Source organism: Phyllostomus discolor, chromosome 1 (genome assembly GCF_004126475.2).
Source record: "Phyllostomus discolor isolate MPI-MPIP mPhyDis1 chromosome 1, mPhyDis1.pri.v3, whole genome shotgun sequence".
In the NCBI taxonomy this organism is placed as follows: Eukaryota; Metazoa; Chordata; class Mammalia; order Chiroptera; family Phyllostomidae; genus Phyllostomus; species Phyllostomus discolor.
This window is the reverse complement of record NC_040903.2, coordinates 99,454,784-99,477,703: the sequence shown is the minus strand read 5'-3', so window position 1 is coordinate 99,477,703 and position 22,920 is coordinate 99,454,784. Positions and strand designations below refer to the sequence as shown.

At 38.6% G+C, this 22,920-nt stretch overlaps 1 protein-coding gene across 8 annotated transcripts in view; it reads right to left on the bottom strand.

Annotated features, from left to right (window-relative positions):
* Window positions 1-22,920, bottom strand: part of FAM13A (family with sequence similarity 13 member A) — a 275,554-nt gene that overhangs the window by 224,597 nt on the left and 28,037 nt on the right. For 7 of the 8 annotated variants that reach the window (XM_036026552.1, XM_036026543.1, XM_028505893.2 and 4 more), the window contains exon 3: window positions 19,706-19,915. In XM_036026552.1, coding sequence (XP_035882445.1) covers window positions 19,706-19,915 — 210 coding nt within the window. Of the gene's footprint in view, window positions 1-19,705; window positions 19,916-22,920 lie in introns of those variants that run through there. The other variant, XM_036026574.1, reaches the window with a different exon arrangement.

Below are 22,920 nucleotides of genomic sequence, written 5' to 3'. Positions count from 1 at the left end.
AAAGTTCACAATAATTACTTCATTATTACTTTCATTATCTTTTGATTTGCTAATGCCTAAATATAATAAACACTGCCATATTCATTCATGTTCTTGCATTTATATTGGTAATTATGATGGCTCCCTCAAGTTTTCACATTATCAAAAGAATTGGCAATGTTTCTATTTTTGTACATATGAATTCATAATGTGCATTACCGCACACTATCTTTAATATTTATCACATACTTTCTAGGTGTCTGACATTGTTTAACACTAAAGACATGACACTGAACAAAAGAAACTTCATGCTTTTATGAAACATTCAAATCAAGAAGAGACAGACCAATTACCAATTAGTAACATAAATGCTATGAAAAAATATAAAGCAGGGTAAGGGGAAATGAGGCAGTTATGCAGGGGGGGCAGCTGTAACTTCATTTAACAGTCATGGGTCAAGGAAGGCCTCTGTAACATGATGACAACTGAGCAGAGAGCTGAAGGAAAGGGAGTGCATTCTAAGCAGTGGAAACAGAAAGTGCCAGACCCTTGAGGGGTCTTGGGGGTGGGAGTGGCAAGAAATAAAATCAGGAGACAGTATGAGGGAGGACTAGGGCAGGTCATCACAGTCTTATTTTAATCCATGGCCTTTTGTTTTCTCCAGAGTGAAGGTTTTCAGCTGTTGGGAGATCTGACTTTAAAGGACCGGTCTGGCTGCTGTGCTGAATCTAGACTTTAAGGGGCAAAGTTGAAAGCAGGCAGACAGACTAGTGCAACAGGCCATAAGAGAAAAGCTGCTTGGCCCTGGGCCAGCTTGATAGTGGTGAGTTGGTGAGACATGGGCAGATTCTAAATACAGTTTAAATGTGTCTTGTTTGTTCTATGTATGTGAGTTGTTTTATGTATATAAAATACATGTATGAAATAATAAGTCACAAAATATTTATTGAGTGATTTATTCTAGGCCAGGCATAATTCTATGCTTTTGTGATGCAGCAGTAAACAAAACAAACCCCTGCTTTCGTGGGGCTAATAGTTTAGTGGGTGAGACATTAAACCATAAATTATAGGGCTAGGGGGATGGCGAGAGGGGTAGGGACTGTCAGGAGGCCTTTCTGAGAATGGATCTGATGTTTGGAGGCAGTTACAGTTAAAATAAAAATATCCACAAACTGGCAAATATAAGATCAGAGTTGAAGGCTGAGTTTTAAATATCTTTTAAATTTCTTTGATACCTTCCTTGCATATAAAAATGATTAAGAAATAGTTTCAACATATTGATAGAAACTTAACACACCTTTTAAGATAGTAAAACAAAATACTATAGGAATAAAGAGATATCTATATCTGGAATATATCTTAAAGAAATGTGGAGTAATTTAGTCTATTTAAAGAACTAGCTGGTTCAAAGTGTTAATGGGGTTGCAGAGAGTTATTTAAATGATAAGAAAAGGGTTATTTGATGGTAGGAGGGTAAGGATACTCAGCAATGGAATTCTACAAGGGCCTCAGAAATGGAAGTAAAATGAACCTCTGCAGCTGGTTTAAAATTTTAACCTTTTGTGCTTTGAGGTTCTTTGTTTAATTGGAATAAAAATTAGGATGTGTTTTAATTCATGAGTCTGAAAGGTTTAAGAAAATTCTGCAGATGGAATAATGTTTAATTATTGAAATAGTCATCATATTCCATGACATCAACCTTTTGCTAGGACAGGACCTAACTTTATCCATTAGGGAAAAGTGCCACTTGACATTATTCTAATTTTCTAGAAAGATGTCATTCACTCTTAGCTAAATTTGACCCATTTTTCAAGCAAAGACACAAACATTCAACTAGCATTGTATATACACAGGGTACAAAGAAAAATTACTCAGCCCTTAAAGAAGACTGTACCATAAAAACTTTCGTTCTAGAGTAGCAAGCATCGAATCAGGTGATAAATATTTGCTGTCATTAAAAAAGATTATGATCATAATCAGTAATGTTGGATCTATGTCATGTGAAGCCACCTAACTCTAATCTGGACATTTATCCTAGTGCTTGTCACATGCTTTGACTTTTCAATGACCGTGAAGTTATGCTGTACTTACCAACTTAGCCTCAAGGAGAAAAAAATTAAACAACTGGCGAAATGCTAATCTCTGCCATGATGTATCTATCTCAGAGTCATAAGAAGGTCAGTCATTAAGAGTAGCAAAATATTTAGCCTCATGGTGCCAGATTTATTGAAGTAGCTTTTTATTTCCTTATTAAGCCTCACAAAGGATGTATGAAAACTTGCTAATCTCTTAGACAGAACAAAGAGCTGTTGCTGACCTTGGAGCTGAAGAGAGGTCATAAACACAAGAATGTGGATGGCCTCTAGACACTGAGAAGAAGCCAGCAAGAAAACAGGGACCTCTGCCCTCCAACCCTCAGAACTGAAAACTGCCCACGACTTGGATGAGCCTGGTGGGACAAGAACTGCGGCTGACGCAGACCCTGATTCCAGCCTTGTGAGACCTGGAGTGGAGAAACCAGCTGAGCCTCCACATCTCTCACAGAGTAGTGAGATAATACATTTACGCTGTTTTAAGCCACTAAGTTTGTGGTAATCTTTCAAAGAAGCAACAGGACTCAAATACACCCCAGTTACAGATGACTAAAAGAGAGATGAATTAAGCTGTCCAAGTTCACACAACTATTATGGTACGTAGTTGACCTGCAGTTCAAATCCAAGCAGTCTGACCTCAGAACACACAATTTGATCAATGTGCTCCAAGAAAATTAAATGTTGTTACTGTCATTATTACAGAGCACAAAGAAATCTGTCTCATACATTGATATCTGAATCAACAAATAAATAAAACTAATGAGTAGTAGGGGATGGGAATCCTAGTTCATTATAACTTCTTAGGCCCTGGGGTGTATGTGGGGACAACATTTTAATAAAAGCCTACAGGAAGGTCTGGGCACAACATGTTTTATAAAATACGTGAGAATAAAAAGAACCTAAGTTATATTTCTTTCTATATATGCTTTTACAGAAGAATCGGAAAAAGAATCACAAAATGTCAACTACACTGGATTAGACAAGATTTTATTTCTGTGTCCACAAGTAGAATCACTTGAGAGTAACAAAAAGCTTATGTACATAATTAAATCTTATGATTAATGGAACTGATATTTTTCTATGTAAAAGGAGAGGCTACATTTTTACAGCTGTCTTGCAACCCTTGCCCATGACAAAGTTCTTTCTCAAAGACCTCACACAAATTTCTCAAAGGGCAAGATGATAAAGTAACTAATAAAAATTATAGTATATTCTTAGACATTGTTAATGACATTACAAATCTTATCATTCTGATTAGATTCTGCAGCACAGAGGTGTGTTTATTGCCCAATTAGCTAGTATCTATACTGAACTTCTGCTCTCAAAATGAAATGTCATGTTACAGGCAGAACAAATAATTGGTGATACTTTACATTTCAGTCTAATAACAAAAAAATAACTGCTGATGATACCTAAATAGTAGGTCAGCTAATCTGTTCTGTGGGTGTTTAAACTGAGTGCTGTATGCCTGTCAGTGGAAATAGGTGGCATAAATAAAATATAAAAAACATGTAAAATAGCCTATCTAAATTTCCAAATTGAAAGATCACATCTAGGCTAGCTGTTAGACAAGTACCTGTCAGCTGCAAGACCTGTTTACATGGATGTCAGTACACTGGAGAATAGAAAAAAACAATAATAGCATCTATAAAGGGGGACCTCTGACAATATTACATGCTGATCTTGAACAACATAGCAATATCTCAGAGAAATAAAACTTGGCTTTCCCCATGAATCTAGTGCTATATTAAGTAGTAAAAGGACAATAAATATGTAATTACAGTAAATACATAGTTAATATGGAAATCACACTACCTCTATACCACCTTACTCTCTGCCACAGGATTCAGCTGGCACTACTACTCAAACTGTAAGATTTGGTGTCCTGCGTTAAATCATAAAGCCTACAGCTAAGCCCAGAGTTATTTAAATCTGTTTTGGGTGTGTCTTCCTTCTCCCTTAAGTCTTCAAATTTGTTCATGGACTCAATGTAAAAACTGATTATGTGCATAGGTTCAGCAAGAGTAGGTATTTACAACACAGATTAATGAAATTAGGGCAGAGTTAAAGGTGGCTAGCAAGCTAATCATTTGACATCCCTTCAAATTGATACTCTTGAAGCAAATTTTCAATATTTATTTTATGTGAGTTGACTTTCTATTAATACAAGTTGGATACCTTTTTAAATAATCATTTGTTGGCTGTTCTCTCTCTTCCAGCTAAATACAAATAAGATACTCATCACATAAAAGCACTAGTGAAAAATGCAGAATTTACTGAGGATTTCACTCAGTTCACAGTTTGCTCCAAAAATCCCTAACAGACATTATCTCTTGGCCTTGAAGGGGCTTGGTCTCCTCACTGTTTTTGCCCTTCAAGCCCATAGTCTTCCTGCTATTACAAACTTCTACTGCCTATCTTAAGAGGATGAGTAGCCCTGGCTGGTGTGGCTTAGTGGATTGAGTGCCAGCCTGAGAACAAAAGCATCACAGGTTCAGTTCCTGGGTTGTGGGCCAGGTCCTCAATAGGGGGTGCATGAGGCAACCCCACATTGATGTTTCTCTCCCTCCCTTCCCCTCCCTGTAAAAATAAAATCTTTAAAAAGAAAGAGGATGACTAAAATAAAAAACACAGACAATAACAGTTGTTGGCAGGGAATGCAGACAAATTAAAACTTTCATTCATTGCTGATGGAAATCTAAAATAGTCCAATTACCTTGGAGAATTGTTCCTTAAAATGTTAAACATAAAGTCACCATTTAAACCAGCAAATCTACTCCTAGGAGGATAGATATCCAGGACAAACTAAACATATGTCCATATAAGAATTCGTATGTAAGTGTTCATAACTGTTGTACAGCATTATTCGTAGTCAAGAGGTTATGCCCATGGAGGAACTTGTAAATATGTGCTCATAACAGAATTATTCATAATAATCAAAAGGTTTTAAAACAACCCAAATTCGGGGTCATTTATGGTTCCATATAAATATTTGAAATGTTTGTTCTATATCTGTGAAATATGTCATTGGTACTTTAATAGGGATTGCATTAAATCTGTAAATTGCTTTGGGTAGTATGGACATTTCAATGATATTAATTCTTCCAATCCATAAGCACGGTACAGGCTTCCATTTGTTTGTGGCTTCCTTCATTTCTTTCTTCAGTGTTGTGTAGTTTTCTGAGTACAGGTCGTTTACCTCCTTGGCTAGGCTTATTCCCAGGTACTTTATTTTTCTTGTTGTTATATCGAATGGGATTTTTTTCCTGATTTCTGTTTCTGACATTTCATTGTTGGTGTACAAAAATGCCTTTGATTTCTGAATACTGACTTTGTACCCCACTGTTTTACCAAATTCACTTATTAGGTCGAGTAGTTTTTTGGTGGCATCTATATGATCTCACCTTTGACTGGAACCTAATCAACAAAACAAACAAGCAAGCAAAATATAACCAGAGACATTGAAATTAAGAACAATCTCACAGTAACCAGAAGGGAAATGGGAGGGGACAGTGGGGGTAAGGGTTTTCAGGAACAACTATAAAGGACACATGGACAAAACCAAGGGTGGGGTGGAAGCAAGGGAGGGAGGTAGGGATGGCTGGGGGTGGGGAGCAGTGGAGGGTAAATGTAGACAACTCTAATTGAACAATAAAATAATTTAAAATAAAAATAATTGCAGGAACAAGTATAAAGGACCCATGGACAAAAACAAGGGCGGGGGGTGGAAATGGGAGGGAGGTGGGAAGGGCTGGGATGGGAGTAAAAGGCAGAAAACTGTACTTGAACAATTTAAATTAAAAAAATAAATCTTTTTAAAAATTAATAAAACAACCCAAATTCTATCAATGAATGAATGAAGGAAGTGTGGCACAGTCATACAATGGAATGTTAACCAGCCATAAAAAAGCAGTTAGTCCTGATATATGTTCCAACATGAATGAACTTGGTAACTTATGCTAAGTAAAAGAAGTCAGTCACAAAAAACCACACATGTGATTCCATTTACATGAAATATCCATAATAAACAAATCTATATGGATAGAAAGAAGATTAGTGTTTGCTTAGGGCTCGGGGAAGTGGAGGGAGAAAAGGGAGGAGAAGAAAGGAACAGGGAGTGTCTGCTAATAGGCTCCAGTTAGTTTCTTCAGTTATAAAAATGTTCTAAAACCAGATAGTGGTGATGGTTGCACTCTGTGAATACACTAAAAACCACTGAATTGTACACTTTAAAAGGGTCAATTTTATGGTGTGTAAATTATATCTCAATAAAGCTGTTACAAGGAAATTCCGTTGGCTTTAAAATCAAGTATAAGAAAAGTCAGAGGAGAACTTACAGTTAAAGATAAGTTTATCTACTTTTCCTCCTAATGCCTCACTAAAATGACAATAAAAGAATTTTAAAGGTATAAGCCATCATGAATAGAGAACTGAAGAGAGAACAGTAGATGAAAGTCTTCAACAAAGTTACATTCACACACACACTTCAAAACCACTTGTTCTAATTCAAAATAATTTTGCCCAGTCAGTCCTTCTCCTTAAAATTTGCATAATCTCACTACTCAAAACTATCTCATAGCATGAAAGGCAGTTATGAGGAAAATAAAGGTTTATATATGTACTCAGCACTCAAAAGATTATCTAGTTATCAGGATCTACAATCTTAGAGATCATATAATGTTACAAACACGAGTAAAGTTTTTCCTGTCATGTGAATCTAAAGGAAGCAGAACCAACTAACATGTCATGAAAATATGACCTGGCAATTCCACTGCTGGCATTATACCCTTAGAATCTTGAAAACACCAACTCACAAAAACCTATGAACCCCAATGTTCATAGCAGTACAATTTACAATCGCCAAGTGCTAGAAACAGCCTAAATGTCCATCAGTAAATGAGTGGATCCAAAAACTATGGTACATTTACACAATGGAATACTACACAGCAGAAAAAAAGGAACTCCTACCCTTCAGGATAGCATGGATGGAACTAGAGAGCATAATGCTAAGTGAAATAAGCCAGGAGGTGAAAGACAAATACCATATGATCTTACCTATACATGGAACCTAATCAACAAAACAAACAAGAAGTCAAATAGAACCAGAGACATGGAAATAAAGAACAAACTGACAGTGACCAGAGTGGAGGGGAGAGGGAGATAATGGGGGAAACAAGGGAAAGGGTTAAGTCAAGGAACATGTATAAAAGACCCACAACAAGGACAAGGGTGGGGAGTATGAAATGTGGGGCAGGGGTGATGGGCAGGACAGGGGAGAACAATGGGGATAAATGGAGACAGCTGTAATTGAATAAAAATTAAAAAGAATATATAATGTCATCAAAATGTATGGAGTCAGTATGGAAACCTGGGTTTCCTGGCACCACATTTCCAACTCATTCCAGTGTAGCTTCCACAATATAAATGACTGGTACCTTGGACAGATGGCAACCCTTTAATTCTATTCTGCATTTAGGTCTTTATCCAGAAGAAAAGAATAGTTTAAATACTTGGCATTGCTTATAGGAAACTTAAAAGGCACATACTGAAAATGAAAAGGGTTTAAACTTATAGTTTAATATAATGACTCTGTTTTTCATAAACACCAAAATTTGTGAAGGCTGAAGACTTTCAAAAGAAAAGGAACTTCTTAGTAAGAAGGAATTAATCTGGGAAAGGAAACATGTCATAAACTTCCTATGGAGCTCATGCTATTAAAGGCATGATGACTTAACTAGTCTTGGAACTAGTCAACATTTGAATCATAAAAACCACTCAACTAATCTCAAGCAATGCAAGTGTCATTATGATATAGGTCACAGGTAGCAAACACGAGGCCCTTGGGTAGAATCTGGCCCACACCTTGTTTCTACACAGCGGGCAGCAGGGAGCTCCTTGCCCCTAATTAGGGAGTAGTTACATTTACACAGTCCTAAAATTACATTCAGTCCTTTGAAGGCAACCTCGAGGCTCATGTGGCCCCCCGTGAAAATGAGTTTGACACCTCTGATATAGAATATAGATAAAAGACAAGCTTGACTAAAACTCTCCTAGTAAATTCTCACATAATGAAGAAAAACAGAACTTAAGGCTCAAGCACAAGTCAGCTTATTAAATTAGGGTGTTTTTTTAAGATTTTTATTTATTTTTAGAGAGGGAAGGGAGGAAGAAAGAGAGAGAGAGAGAGAGAGAGAAACATCAATGTGCGGTTGCTGGGGGTCATGGCCTGCAAACCAGGCATGTATCCTGACTGGGAATCGAACCTATGACACTTTGGTTTGCAGCCCATGCTCAATCCACTGAGCTATGCCAGCCAGAGCTAGGTTTGTTTAAAATAAGGCATTCTACTGATTAAAACGGACCTATTATTAGGGTGCTTTTCTTAAGAAAAACTGTCTACATTATCAAATGCTCATAAGCTAAAATACACAGGTACTTTATCCTCATGTAGGTTGCACAGCTATTATATGTTCATTTAAAGGAGTGATCACATGTTCTTCCCAAGACTCCACTCTAATGACAATAAAATAATGTTTAAAAAGCATAAGCATCTGGTGGGGGGCGGGGGGAAGCAGCAGAGAAAACAGAAGTAGATGAGATTTCAAGGACATTTGGAAGTGAATGCACGTGACAAAACAGAGAGGCTGTTCCATAGCTGAGGGAAAGGGGGAAAGGCGGGGGGAGGGGCCGGGCATGGGGGAGAGAGAGGTGCAAAAAAGATACTTTAATTGGCTGCCTCCTGCATGCCCCTGACTAGGCTATGAAACCCCCAACCTAGGATTGTGTCCTGATCCAGAATCAAACTCAACCCTTTGGTGTACAAGATGACACTCCAACCAACCAAGCCATACTGACCAGGGTAGGAAGATTGCATTTAAAATCTGGAAGCTTGTGTCTCATCTCCAGAGATGATGATTTAATTGGCCTTAGTATGGTGTGACCTCAGGGATTTTTCCAAATTTCCCAGGCAACTCTTATGGGCTCCCACAATTGAGAAGCACAAGCTTACCAGTAATTATTTATTATATGACTAGCACTGTTTTAATGTGCTTTATGTGGATAAACTCAGTATCCATAATAAGCTCAGGAAATAAATACTATAGCTATACCTCAGTACTTGTAGGCTTCAGAACTCGGCAAACCCTGTACCTGTCGTATTTTGATAAGAAAACAATGCTGCAGCACTTAGCACTTGCTACGGATTCATCACACTCGCTAGAACTTGTATGAGTCACGACACTGCCCCTGAAGAGAAAATGCTTCATCACTTGTCACTTGCTCACCACTCAGCACCCCTCTCTGGCAATGAAACAGAGGTTGACATCAGTCTCAGGGTAGCTGACAAACAGTGCAGACCCCCCCACATATTTGTTGTTACTGTCTTGTACTTCTGTGCATTTTAAGTGTTAATCATGGGTTGCAAAATGGTTGAGAGTTGATATCACTAAGCTTAAAAGTCAGTTAATAAGAACCATGATCAAAAAGAAAACAGATTGTAGCTAAGTATGAGAGTGGTGTAGGTGTGACCGATATCGCTCTTCTGTTTGTTCAAATGCTGAGAATGACGACCATGATGATAGTGAGAAATAAGGAAGTGACTAAAGCAGCGAGTGTTGCTAAAGGTGGAAAGTCTGTGAGTAAGCAATGTCCACAGACATTGGAAGAAGTTGAAAAACTGCTTTACAACTGGATTAATGAAAAACAGTTAGCAGGCAACAGCATTTCTGAGGCAATAATTTGGGAGAAAGCTAGGCAATTGCACACTGATCTGTGCAAAGACAAGCCCAGAATGAGTGGTGAGAGCACTGAAGTGTTTAAAGCCAGTCAGCGATGGTTCGATAAATTTAAAAAGAGACTGGCATTCCTGGTGTGGTGAGGTGTGGAGAGGCAGCCAGTGCCAACAAAGAAGCTGCTGAACGCTATGCCACCGAGTTCAGGGAGTATGTAGAGGCTGAGGGTTTTGTTCCCCAACAAGTGTTTAATTGAAATGAGACTGGTTTGTTCTGGAAGAAAATGCCTAACAGAAGCTACATCCCTCAAAAGGAGAAGGAACTGCCAGGGCACAAGCCCACAAAGGACAGGCCAGTTCTGCTGATGTGGGGGAATACTAGTGGGGAGTTAAAGCTTAAGCCTTGACTAGTGTATCACAGTGAAAACCTATGCATTTTCAAGAGAGAGAATGGGATAAAAAGCAAGTTAAGTGTGATGCGGAGGGTCAATACTAATGCTTGGGTGACAAGGCAGTTCTTTATAGAGTGGATGAATGAAGTTTTGGGCCCCCTGTGAAAAAACATTTGGAAGAAAATGAACTGCCTCTGAGGGCTTTGTTAATTATGGACCATGCTCCTGCTCACCCTCCAGGCTTGGAGGACGACTTACTGGGTAAGTTCAGTTTCATAACCGTGAAGTTTTTGCCTCCTAACACAACTCATCTGCTCCAGCCCCTGGACCAGCAGGTCACTTCCAACTTCAAAAAACGGTATATGAAAGCCCTTTTCCAGAAGCATTTTGAAGTAACCTCGGGCACTCAGCTGACACTCAGAGAGTTCTGGAAGGACCATTTTAATATCTTCTACTGTGTTACACTTACAGATGAGACATCCTCATCTTCACTGGTGTGAAGTCTCTTACAAGACCATGAACTCTGCCTGGAAGAAATTGTGGCCAGAAGCTGTAACTCCAATGGACTTTGAAGGCTCTGAGGATGATCGTAGTAGCCCAACAGTGGAGCACGTCATGTCCCTGGGCAAGTCCATGGGCCTGGAGGTCAGTGATGAAGATGCCAAAGAGTTAGTGGAGGAGCACAGAGCCCAGCTCAGCACAGAGGAGCTGCAGGAACTTCAAAAGCAGCAGCAACAGATGGTGGCTGAGGAGGAAATATCTTCAGGTGAGGAGGAGGGAGGGAAGAAGTGTCTCCTGCACTGATAAAAGAAATGTATGGTAAAGGGGTTGAAGTTCAAAACTTGTGAGAAAGTATCACCCAGTTGAAGCTCTAGCAAGCTGAAATGTGGACCTGTCTAATGAACAAACAATGCCACACTTTAGAAACATTTTGAAACAGACAGAAACAAGTTTCTCGTGACAGGTTTTTAGTGAAACTCCCTAAATCTGAGTCTCCAACAGTGTTCAGTGAAGCCAAGAGACACAAAACTGAAGAAACCCCTGAGAAATCACCTGAGATTGTCTTGAAAGAGGACTCCCCTTCCAACAATTAACCCCTTCCTCTATCTCACACCATCCCATTACGCCAGGAGCTCTCCTCAGTATAGGTAAAGTGATGTTAAATTTTATTTTATTTTTATGTAATTGTTTTCTTACTCCATGTCTGTTTAGCTTTAAGGTTCAAGATTACAAAACAACCTCATTACTTAATATTAGCCCAGTAAAATGTGAAAGTTCTGGGGAAACTCCATGAATTATTTCTAATTACATTATTTCTATGGGAAAAATTCAGTACTCATTGGTTTTGTCACTCATTATGAGTTCTGGAATGAATAAACTACAAGTACGAAGGTACCACTGTACTATGATCTCCTTTGAACAGTTAGGGAAACTAAGTGGGATGGTTTTAAAATGTCCACAAAACCTGAGTCTTCTCTCTTCAAATGATAATTGAGTATAATTCCCCTCCTGTTGAATAAAGGCCAAGTTAAACCTGGCTCCTAACGAATAGAATGGGGTACAAATGATGCTATTTGACTTCTGGGGCTAGGTCATTAAAAGGATAGTTCCATATCTTGGAAGGCTCACTTTGGGGGCAGTCATCAAACAGCCATCTGCAAAGGCTTATCTGGAAAGGACCTCAGGCCTCTCATCAGAGCCTGCACTAAATGCCAGCCATGGATGGAGTCAACCACCCAGCAAGATCGTCCAGGCCCTGTGGAGCCTTCAGCCCTCTGCAGCCCTTGCCAACTCCTCACAGCAACCTCCTGACGAACCCTGACAACTGGGACAAACTGTTTGCCTAACCCACAGAAACCATGAGATTCAATGTTTACTGTTACTAAAGTTGCTAAATTTTGGAGTAACTGTTATACAGCAATAGACAGCTGGTACACTAAAGCACAAAAAGATTAAGTGACTTGCCCTAACTAAGGCAGCTAGCAATTGGTAAACTGAAATTTGAAACTAGTTAGAAAGGACCCAAAGCCTATGGTGTTGGGGACCGCCCTGCCTGGTCTCAGGAAGCTGTAACCCCCCGTGACTTAGGCTGAGTGAGAGACCTCCGGACCAGAAGCCACTAAGGAGACAAAACTTATTCCCTGGCATGATCGGCAGTCAATGACGGGTAACAATTCTCTAAGAAAGAGAATGAATCTCAAACAGACGCAATCACGTGGGATTGCCCTAAGGAAAGAGACTCGGGGCTGTGGATATGAAGGGGTGATGACATCAACCCCTGCTCCCTCGGCTTTGTCAAAGCCTGAGTCCTTGTGAGAAATCCAAGTCTCCTGGCTGCCTTTGTCTTCTCTGTTAACTCAGGCCTGCAGGGGCGGTACAGACCAGAAACGGTGGACCCCCAGGGTAATCAGGCCTGGGACATAGAATATGCAAGATCCTGTGAGATCTGTTTGCTGGAGGATGTTATTAACTTGGAATTTAAAGGCACAGACAGGAAACCTTTGGAACCTGTAGTCCTTTCATATGTTAAAACTCCAAACTTTGCCCAGAATCACAGTGGGGGTTCTGTCTGCACCTTTGTAAGTCACCTACAACTTTTGATCTTTTCTGCCAGACTGTGAATCCACAAACTAAGTCTGTATTCTCAATAAAAATCTGCTTGGGAATGGATACGGCACTCTCCACTAGAGAGAGTGGCCATGGCATTCTCCCCATGTGAGCAGTGGCCCTTCTGTTCCTATTTCCCCACAGGACCTGGTTGTCTCTGTATATGTTTTTTCTCATGTTTCAACAAGCATCCGCAGCTGAGATGGATACTGCAGGCCAGTATCCTCCACACTATGATATAGGCCACGTGCCGTAATTTCTTTTTCAAAATGAAGATTATCCTGCCTGTATCTCATTAGAGCTGCTGCTGGGATCAAAAGAGATTATCTAAATAAAATATTTGCTAGGTATTAAACTAACCATTGAGCATTATTGCTACAAGTAATAAACAGAGAATCAATGTTAAAACATAAACTAAAAGCATACAAAAATTAATTTGTATAAAGTAAACACACCTAGGTACAATTTTCCCAGATTTTAGAATCATTCTTTACTCTTAGCTATGCTAGCTATGAAAGGTTTCCAGATAAAAAACATACTGATTCTGTAATAATGATTTCTATCCCAGAGACCACCAAAACAGCATCCACTTGAGACTTTTTACTAATTTAGTTTTACTCACAAATTTACAAAACTGTGATACATTTTTAAAAGCACAGTGTTATGCACTGAATTTGGTTCCTACAAAATTCGAAGGGTGAAGCCCTACCTGTTCCTAATGTGACTGTATTTGGAGAGAGGGCCTCTGGGGAGGCAATTATGGTTACGTGAGGTCATAGAGAGGGTTCTATGAAGGGGAAGAGAGCATGACAGCACACACAAGAGAAAATGCTATGTGAGGGTGCAATGAGAAGGTACCACCTGCAGGTCAAGGACAGAGGCCACATCAGCCCTGTCAGCACTTTGATCTTCAACTGCTAACCTCCAGAACAGGGAGGAAATAAATTTCTGCTGTTCAAGCCCCCCAGCCAGTGGCATTTGTTACGGCAGGCCAAGCTGACTAGTATGGAAAACACGACAGGAAAATTATGGGCTTTGTAGTGAGGGAGTTCCCAGCTTGCTATGTGGTAAGTAACTTACCCTCACTGAGCTCCACTTTCCTTACTCGTTAAATACAATTGATGTTTGAGTAACATGGGTTTGAACTGTGCAGGTCCAGTTATATGCAGATTTTTTTTTGGTAAATACTATAAATGTATTTCTTTTTATGATTTTTAAATAACATTTTATTGAAATGATTTTATTGTAAGAATATAGTCTATAATACATATAAATACAATATGTGTTAATTGTCTGTTTATGTTATTAGTAAGGCTTTCAGTCAACAACAGGCTATTAGTCATTAAGTTTTGGGGAGTCAAAATCTATACATGGATTTTTTTACTATGCAGGGGAGTTGCAGTCTCTAACCCCTGCATTATTCAAGGGAAACCGTGTTTGTAGGAGTAGCTGTACATACATAAAGCATCTAGGCAAAATCTTGGCACAGAATAGGCACTTAAATCATAATGAAAGCTATATAAAATTAGCTATTGTCATCTCTTTACACCACAATATTGTCCAAACATAAGTGATGGTCAGAATGCTGAGTATGAAGACTGATGAGTCTACACTGATGACTATGAAGTTCAAATCTTCAGCCTTAACGCCCCTCTCCTAAGCACAGACATTCATTTTACTCATTATGGCCCCATAATAACTTTCCCTCTTCATTTCCATTGTTTGTATTACCTGACAACTTGTCTAGATGCCACAATAGGATCTCTCTCTAATAAAAACAGCTAGATCTCTGAGATAAACAACTTACAAAGCCCCCACATAGGGTACCTCAGATCCTACCAAGCTAACAGCATCTGAGCCTTTGGGCTAAGTCCGAGATTCACCAGAAGGTGGAGAAGGAGCAGTGGTCACACACAGAAGTTTCCTAGAAAGTTGAAGAACTGCTTCTTCTCTTTAGAACAAAAGATTAGGTCTGACACTCTGACCATTTTAAAACGTAAAGGCCTCAGCCTGAGTGCAGACAGAAAAGATTTGAAATACTGAAGACAAAACAAAAATAGTGGCCTCAGGGCCTGTCAAAGCAGTCTTCACGGAGCTCTCCCCGGTGCTAATTTGACCTTGCCTCAGAGGTTCCTTCCTAATTTACTCATTTCCATTCACAGCAGTCTGAAAAAATGCCCTCTGCCAGGGTGGCCCTTCCATAGTCAATTATGGGGTAGAAATATTTGCATTGTTATTGTAGAAGATTTGATAAAGAAAATTCACATAAAGGGATTTCTAGTTAATACAAAACTAAACTAATCCTATCCTAAAATGTTTTCATTGCTTGAGATTCATATCTATTCCCATAACACACCTGACACTATTAAAAGAAAAAAAAAACAGATATATTACCGGCCCAGCAAGATAATAAAGGATCATAGGCATGGAATATGGCCAAGCTGAGATAATGATATTAAAACCTCAATTATAGAAGATGAGTTGTAATAAGAGATAAGTTTAATATGAAAACAGGAAAAGATGATCACAGGAAAAAATGATATCTTAAATATGAATTTTCTACACCAGGCTTTTGACGGAAGCACAATATTCTTACAGAAATCAACTTTAGATAGTTTTTGATGAATACCTGGTATGCAGATACATTGGTTTGCTAACTAAAAATAAAAGTAATCTCAGAAATTCAGATACAAGATAATGCATTGTAAAAATGAAAATCTAAAGGGTGCTCTTCCACAGAGAGGGCCCTTGTTGATCTACAAAATCACAGACTGGTCTACAACAGCAGGAGTGCTCCAGGGAGCTGCCAGACCACCCTCACTGGAGGTTTTGGTTTGGCTTAAGTGTCTGAAAATATTTTGTTGAGACGTCAGAGCTCCACCCTATTAAGCATGGAAGATAGGATCTTGATCTAAAAATGTTCAGTATATTCAATTATAAGACAGCTTGCTCTTTATACAGAATATAATTTGAAGGCCCATAACAACACTTTTAAAAAAGAAATCTAGCCTTGAGTTGTGACAAAATATCATGGAAAATAATTTGTTATTATGAAGACTGAAATATGACAGCAGGGTGGCCTTTGTTAAGGAAATTATATGTAAACAATTTAATTATATATCAGTGTGTTGCAGAAAAGGGGAGGTGAGAACTATAACTGCTTTTCGTGAGTCTATAAAGAGCCTTGAAACCTCGTGCCATGTCCTCTCTACAGTGTGAGTACCACACACAGGATAAACCAGAAGTACAGTGATTCTTTATTTCTCCCCAGATTGTTACAGAAAGAAGTTTATTTTGCAGAGGCTATACAGTTTGACACCTCAGTCCTTCAACTTAGCAGTTTACAAAAATAGTAGGCACTGCATTAATAGTTTCTTTATGAAACATCTCAGATCTAGCCCCAGATGTTTTGGAGAAATGAGAGAATACTAATACAATAAAAAATTAGTTTCTCTGCCCCATTCAGAATGTTATTTGTGCATAATTACACATACCTAGAGACTGCTATATACCATAACCAGTCTTGCTCTAAGAATAATACTGCATTTTATGATGCATATCAATTTTCCAGCCACCAAGGAAACATGTGTTTCTCATGAATGAGAAAATAATGAACAAAGACCTAAATTATAACCAAATAGCAGTATAATTTAATATTAACAAATTAAAAAATCAGTCCAATCTCATTATCAAGTGAAAGCTCTTCTAGGCAATGTGATAAAAGCTTTTAAAATTCACAAATATTAGTATTATTATTAGTATTATTATCCGCGTCTAAATATTAAAATACTAATATTAATAAAGATTCTTAATACTAAATATTTTGTATTAAGCACACAGTTTTTAAATCTTCAACTAGTTTTTGTAGCAATTATTTTAAACTAATTTTCAGAAATTTATCTTAAAGCTTCACACCCCTATGACATGGATAAAATGCTCCCTGTAAAAGTCATGTAAATATAAGCAATGGTTACCTTTTTGAAATGCTCATGCATGTGAACGTGTAAAAGTTCAGTTTCCAATGAACAAGACTCAGTATGTGTCACTTACCAAATGTCACTAATATAGAAAGCTTAAAAGCACTGTAGACAATCTGACAGACAAATGGTTCTACAATTTTTGCTTTTGTATTTTATCATATTTGTCAATAGAGTACAACAGGGCCTTCTTACTATCCCACTTTCTAGGGTACTACATGTGAATAGTTACAAGACCACTTTCAAGGAATGTGGCTTTAAGTAACATCCTCCTTAATCTCGTAACTAACACTCTTACAAACACATTTCCCCCTTTTCACTCTAACTTCGCAAAACTATAAAATAATGGTTTTTCAAAATTAAATCATTTTTCTTACTATATTTAGGAGGGAGAACTCAGTAATGATTAAATCTATCATTATTACATTTAAAAATGAAGTTTCTTCATTTAAAATCACTTCATGCTACAATCAAAATTCAATTTTACCTCATGGAAAATATACAATTACTTTAGGATTCAATTTTGTTCATGGGAAAAAGAAAGCACTTAGTGACCTTTCAATTTCAAAGACCACTCACCAAAGACAATTTCCTTAATATTTCCTACATAGAATTTAATGTATTCTTGTTCCTATGATAGTCATTAGTCAGAAAAGAATTTCTTTGGCCCAAAAGCATAAGGAACTCTCAATAATTATGTTATTGAAGCATTCATATACCAATGGTCTTAGAAATTCTATTTAATCATGGTATTTATAATCAGTTAGCATTATTTCAGAGTAGAAGATGAGGGCCTTGAGTGAAAGAGCAAGATGGTGGTGTGGAGAGATCACAAATATTTCAAAGCTCATTTTAATATTTCCAGTTTAAATATTTAAAATGAAACTACTTAATATTTAAAAGTTCAGTTTTAGACTTCCAGCCAAGATGGAGGTGTAGGTAGGCACACTGTGCCTCCTCACACAACCAAAACAAGGACAACAACAAATTTAAAAACAAAAAATAACCAGAACTGACAGAAAATCAAACTGTATGGAAGTCTGACAACCAAGGAGTTAAAGAAGAAACATTCATCCAGACCAGCTGGAGGGGCAGAGATGGGCAGTGGGGTGGGCAGGACTCATGGCAAGGCAGCAGCTGGTGGACCAGGTAAGGCAGTGGCTTGCAGACTGGCAGTCCCACATCTGCATGCAGATAAACCAGGAGGAACAACTGGGAATGAGATGGACTGGCAACTCAGGGATCCAGTGAGGGGAAATAAAGCCTCAATGCCTGATTGGAGACAATGGTGGGGGTTCAGACGGCAGTAGAAGAAACTTCCAGCCTCACAGGAGTGTTCATTGGAGAGACTCACGGGGTCCTAGGATGTAAACAAACCCACCCACCCAGGAATCAGCACCAGAAGGGCCCAATTTGATTGTGGATAGAGGGGGAAGTGACTGAAAGCCGGCTGAGAGTGGAACAAGCAGCACTGTTCCCTCTCAGACTCCTATCCCTCATATAGCACCAAAATGAAGGGGAGTGGATTGCCTGGCCCTGGTGAACACTTAAGGCTCCTCCCCTTACTACATAACAGATGTGCCAAGACAAAAAAAGATGACCTAAATGAAAGAATAGTTCAAAGCTCCAGAAAAAATACAACTAAGGAACAAAGAGATAGCCAACCTATCAGACACACAGTTCAAAACACTGGTTATCAGGATGCTCCAAGAACTCACTGGGTACTTCAACAGCATAAAAAACATCCAAACAGCAATGAAGGTCTCATTATGTGAAATAAAGAAAAATCTACAGGGAACCAATAGTGATGGGAAGAAAACCAGGATTCAAATCAACGGTTTGGGGCAGAAGGAAGAAAGAAACATTCAACCAAAACAGTATGAAAAAAGAGGAATTAAAAAAAAAAAAACAAGAATTCAAAAAAATGAGGAGAGGCTTAGGAATCTCTGGGACATCTTGAAATGTTCCAACATTTGAATCATAGGTGTGCTGGGAAAAGAGGAAGACCAAGAAATTGAAAACTTTTTTGAACAGATAATGAAGAACTTCCCCAATCTGGCAAAAAAAAAATAGACTTTCAAAAAGTCCAGGAAACTCAAAGAGTCCCAAAGAAATTGGACCCAAGAAGGCACACATCAAGGCACATCATCATTACATTAGCCAAGATGAAAGATGAGGAGAGAATCTTAAAAAAAGCAAGAGAATAGGAGACAGTTACTTACAAAGGAGTTCCCATTAGACTGTCAGCTGATTTCGCAAAAGAAACCTTACATGCAGTAAGGGACTGGAAAGAAGTATTTGGAGTCATAAAAGGCAAGGACCTACATCCAAGATCGCTCTATCCCGCAAAGCTATCATTTAGAATGGAAGGGCAGATAAAGTGCTTCCCAGATAAGATCAAGTTCATCATCACCAAGCCCTTATTATATGAAATGTTAAAGGGACTTATCTAAGAAAAAGATCAAAACTATGAACAGTAAAATGACAACAAACTCACAGCTATTAACAACTAAGACTAAAAAAAAAAACCCCAAAAAACAAATTAAGTGAACAACTAGAACAGGAACAGAACCACAGAAATGGAGATCACATGGAGGGTTATCAACAGGGGAGTGGGAGAGAGGGAGAGGGGGAAAAGGTACAGAGAATAAGAAGCATAAATGGTAGGTAGAAAATAGACAGGGGGAGGTTAAGAACAGTGTAGGAAATGTAGAAGCCAAAGAACTTATGTGTACGGCCCATGGACATGAACTAAAGGGGGAGAATGGGGGTAGGAAGGAGTGTGTAGGTTGGAGGGGAATAAAGGGGGAAAAAATGGGACAACTGTAATAGCATAATCAATAAAATATATTTAAATTTTTTTTAAAAGTTCAACTTTAACTGAAATGTAAAATTGCTGAATTCATTAGGGGAGTTTGCTGCACTGACCCTGGAAGAGCTGGAGGAACCGAGGGTATAAGGCCGAGGTGATCACGCTCTCGGGCAGCTCCCTCAAGAAGAGCTTCAGCAGACTGGCTGCGGAGCAGATGTCGCCATCTTTCCCGAGCTCCACGGGCACACCGCTCTCGAACTTCAGTCGAAGTTGTTCTACCACCTTCCTGTTGCCATTCACCCTGAAAAGGCCCTCCTGGGTGAGTCCTGGAACAATAAAGGAAACACACAGAAAATAAGCAGAAGTCTCTCACAATTCAAGCTCTAAAGAACAGTAACAACAAAAATGAATAAATCTCAGGACAGGATCCTCTGAAAACTATCATAACCAAGCATTGGAATAGCTTCACATTTTGTAAAAACGTTTTCTTAAAATAATACATTTTCATGTCTATTACATACCAACAAAAAACATATGCAGTTATTATAAAAGCTGACATCTAAAAATAAGATTCTAAAAATAAGGTTAGCACATATATAATCAGAGATCATATACCACTCTACAAAGAAATACTACTCATACAGTGCCTAACAGAAACTTACCCTGAGTGCTACTGGAACCCAGGGTTGAGTTTCTGTTATGTACTGTATGAATAAAATTTCTTTGTCTTAGCATTTTGAGAACTATTTAAAAAATAGAATATGCATGTAAAAACTCCTTAATTGTATGTGATACCTTTGTAACTTAATTAAGAAGTAATATTTCTTTAGCAATTGCTAAATTCAAAGTGTAAGACTCTATGAGACTATAAACTAGTGTAAGACAAGATGCTTGCCTTTAGCTGACTGATGGAGGATTAGTCTTGCTGGATGGGGTCAAAAGAAGGCATCAGAGATGAACATTTGGCTCCTTTGTATAATTTTTGGCTAAAACATAGGCGAGATGAAAGGGCTGAGGCTGATGTATGTGAAGCTAATGCAGTTTAAGCTTCAGGGAGCCTCATTTGTTTGGGCCTATCCCAATGTTCTGACCCTAATTTAGTACTTTTAAATTTGCATTCTTTTTCTTAAGAGGGCTCCAAAAGTATTAAGCAACAGGACCCCAAAAACCTTGATCTATCCTTGACAAAGAAGATCATATATATGAAATAAGAAGCAGAGACAGTACAGCATAAAGGTAAGCAAATGAAAGTATGGACTGTTAGGTCTAAGAGTTGTGGAGTAATTAAGTGGAAGAAGTGTGATAGGGCCATGAATGTCAAGTTAAGGACTGCAGGCTTTATTATTGGAGTACTTCACCAATGGGGGTGGGGGCAGGGACTGGAGGAGAACACAATATAATCAAGGTTTAAGGAAGACCTACCTCCTAAGAACTAGAGAATGCAGAAGGCAGAGAGCTCGCCTTCCAGAGACCACATTCTAGTAAGGCTCTAAGACAGAAGTTATGGTGGGAGGGGAGTGAAAAGGGGAGAATAACGGTGATTTGGGAACTTAGTACAAAAGGGAAATAGGGAAGAGGAAGGGTTGAAAGGTAACTTTAAGGTTTGAAAACAAGAAATCTAGGGGAAAAGCATTTTAAAGGATAAGGTGAAGTGGGCAGTAAGGGGCAGTAAGGTATGTAGTTTAGGATAGAAAATAATGATTTTCAGCTCATTCACTGTGCTGGGTTTAAGGAGATGGGACACCATGCAAGCAAGTGAGCCAGAGCATGAGGGAATGTCAGAGGTGTAAGAAACAATCTTTCTAAGAGAGTAACCCAAGGACTCAACTTGTCACTCTTTTTTGCGAGAACCTAATGGTGAAAATGAACAATGACACAAGCACTGAAGCCTATTAGAATTATTTAGGTATAACTTTTTAAAAAATTTATTTATTGATTTTAGAGAGGGAGAAAACAAGGAAGGAGGGAAAGGGAGATAGAAAAGGAGAGAGAGGAGAAGGTGGGGAGAGAGAGAGAAACATCAATTTGTTGTTGCAGTTATTTATGCATTCATTGTTTGATTCTTGTGTGTGCCCTGACCGGGGATCAAACCAACAACCTTGGCATATGGGGCAACACTCTAAGCAACTGAGCTACCTGGCCAAGGCCTACTGGAATTATTTGGATAGAAGATGTCTATTTATATCAGCCTTTGCTTCTTTCTCTTATTGCTAATTATATTGCTCTTTCTAAATAAAAAGGATGTTAATTTCTTTGATAAAGCATTTTATGAACCCTTTAATTCAACAAATACTTAATGAGTACCTGGCACTATGTTAGGTACTACAGAAATCAACTGTGAGAAAGAAAAAAAAAATTGAACACTACCATTATTCTCAGGGAGTTTGTAGTCTGGTGAGATGTTTATATTCTTTTATATACACATATATTATTTGGCTGTGAAGAACATGAATATCAAAAGTTGACATGACTTTTAGCTCCATTTTGACAAAAAAACTGAGACCAGAGATGATATTAAAAATATTTAACAACCAGTATAGCCAAGGCACCATGTAATCAGAGGATATACCAGTTGCTATATGTGACAGGCAGCTTCTCAAAGGGTCCCAATAACCCCCCTCCTTGGGATCCACGTCTGTGTGCGATGCCCTGTGTGGGCTGGACCCAGAAACTTGCTTTAATCAACACAATGTAGCAAAGTGATATGATTATTAGGTTCTAATCTCATTTCTAAAATTAGGCTGTAAAAGACTTGTGGTGTCCATCTTGCTTGCTTGTGTTCTCTCTGGCTCTTCTTACTTGCTCACTGCGATGATCCAGCTGCTATTTACTTTGTTAGCTACCTTATGGAAAGGTCCATGTGGCAAGGAACTGAGGGTGACTTCTGGACAATAGTCAGTGAATAACTGAAAACCTCAGGTCACAGTCCACAAGGAACTGAATCCTGACAACAGCCATGTGAATGAGCTTGGAAGTGGAGACTTCCCCAGTGAGGGCCTGATATGACTGCAGCTTCAGCCAACACCATGTCAGTGGCCTTGTAAGAGACCCTAAGACAAACACCACCACTTAACCTGTGCTGAGACTCCTGACCCACAGAAACTATGAGAATAGACACTGTTGTTTTAATCTGCTATGTTTAGGGATAATCTGTTCTGCAGTAACAGATAACTAATACCATATGCCATTTCCTTTAATACTGCAGAGTTACTACTGGAAGGCTTTAGCTTAGTCATTTTTTAAAGCTTTCAAGGTCTGTTTTCTCCACTCCACAAAACTTCATCTGTAACATCAGAAATGTATACTGGCATCAAGCAGACAGCACCCAATA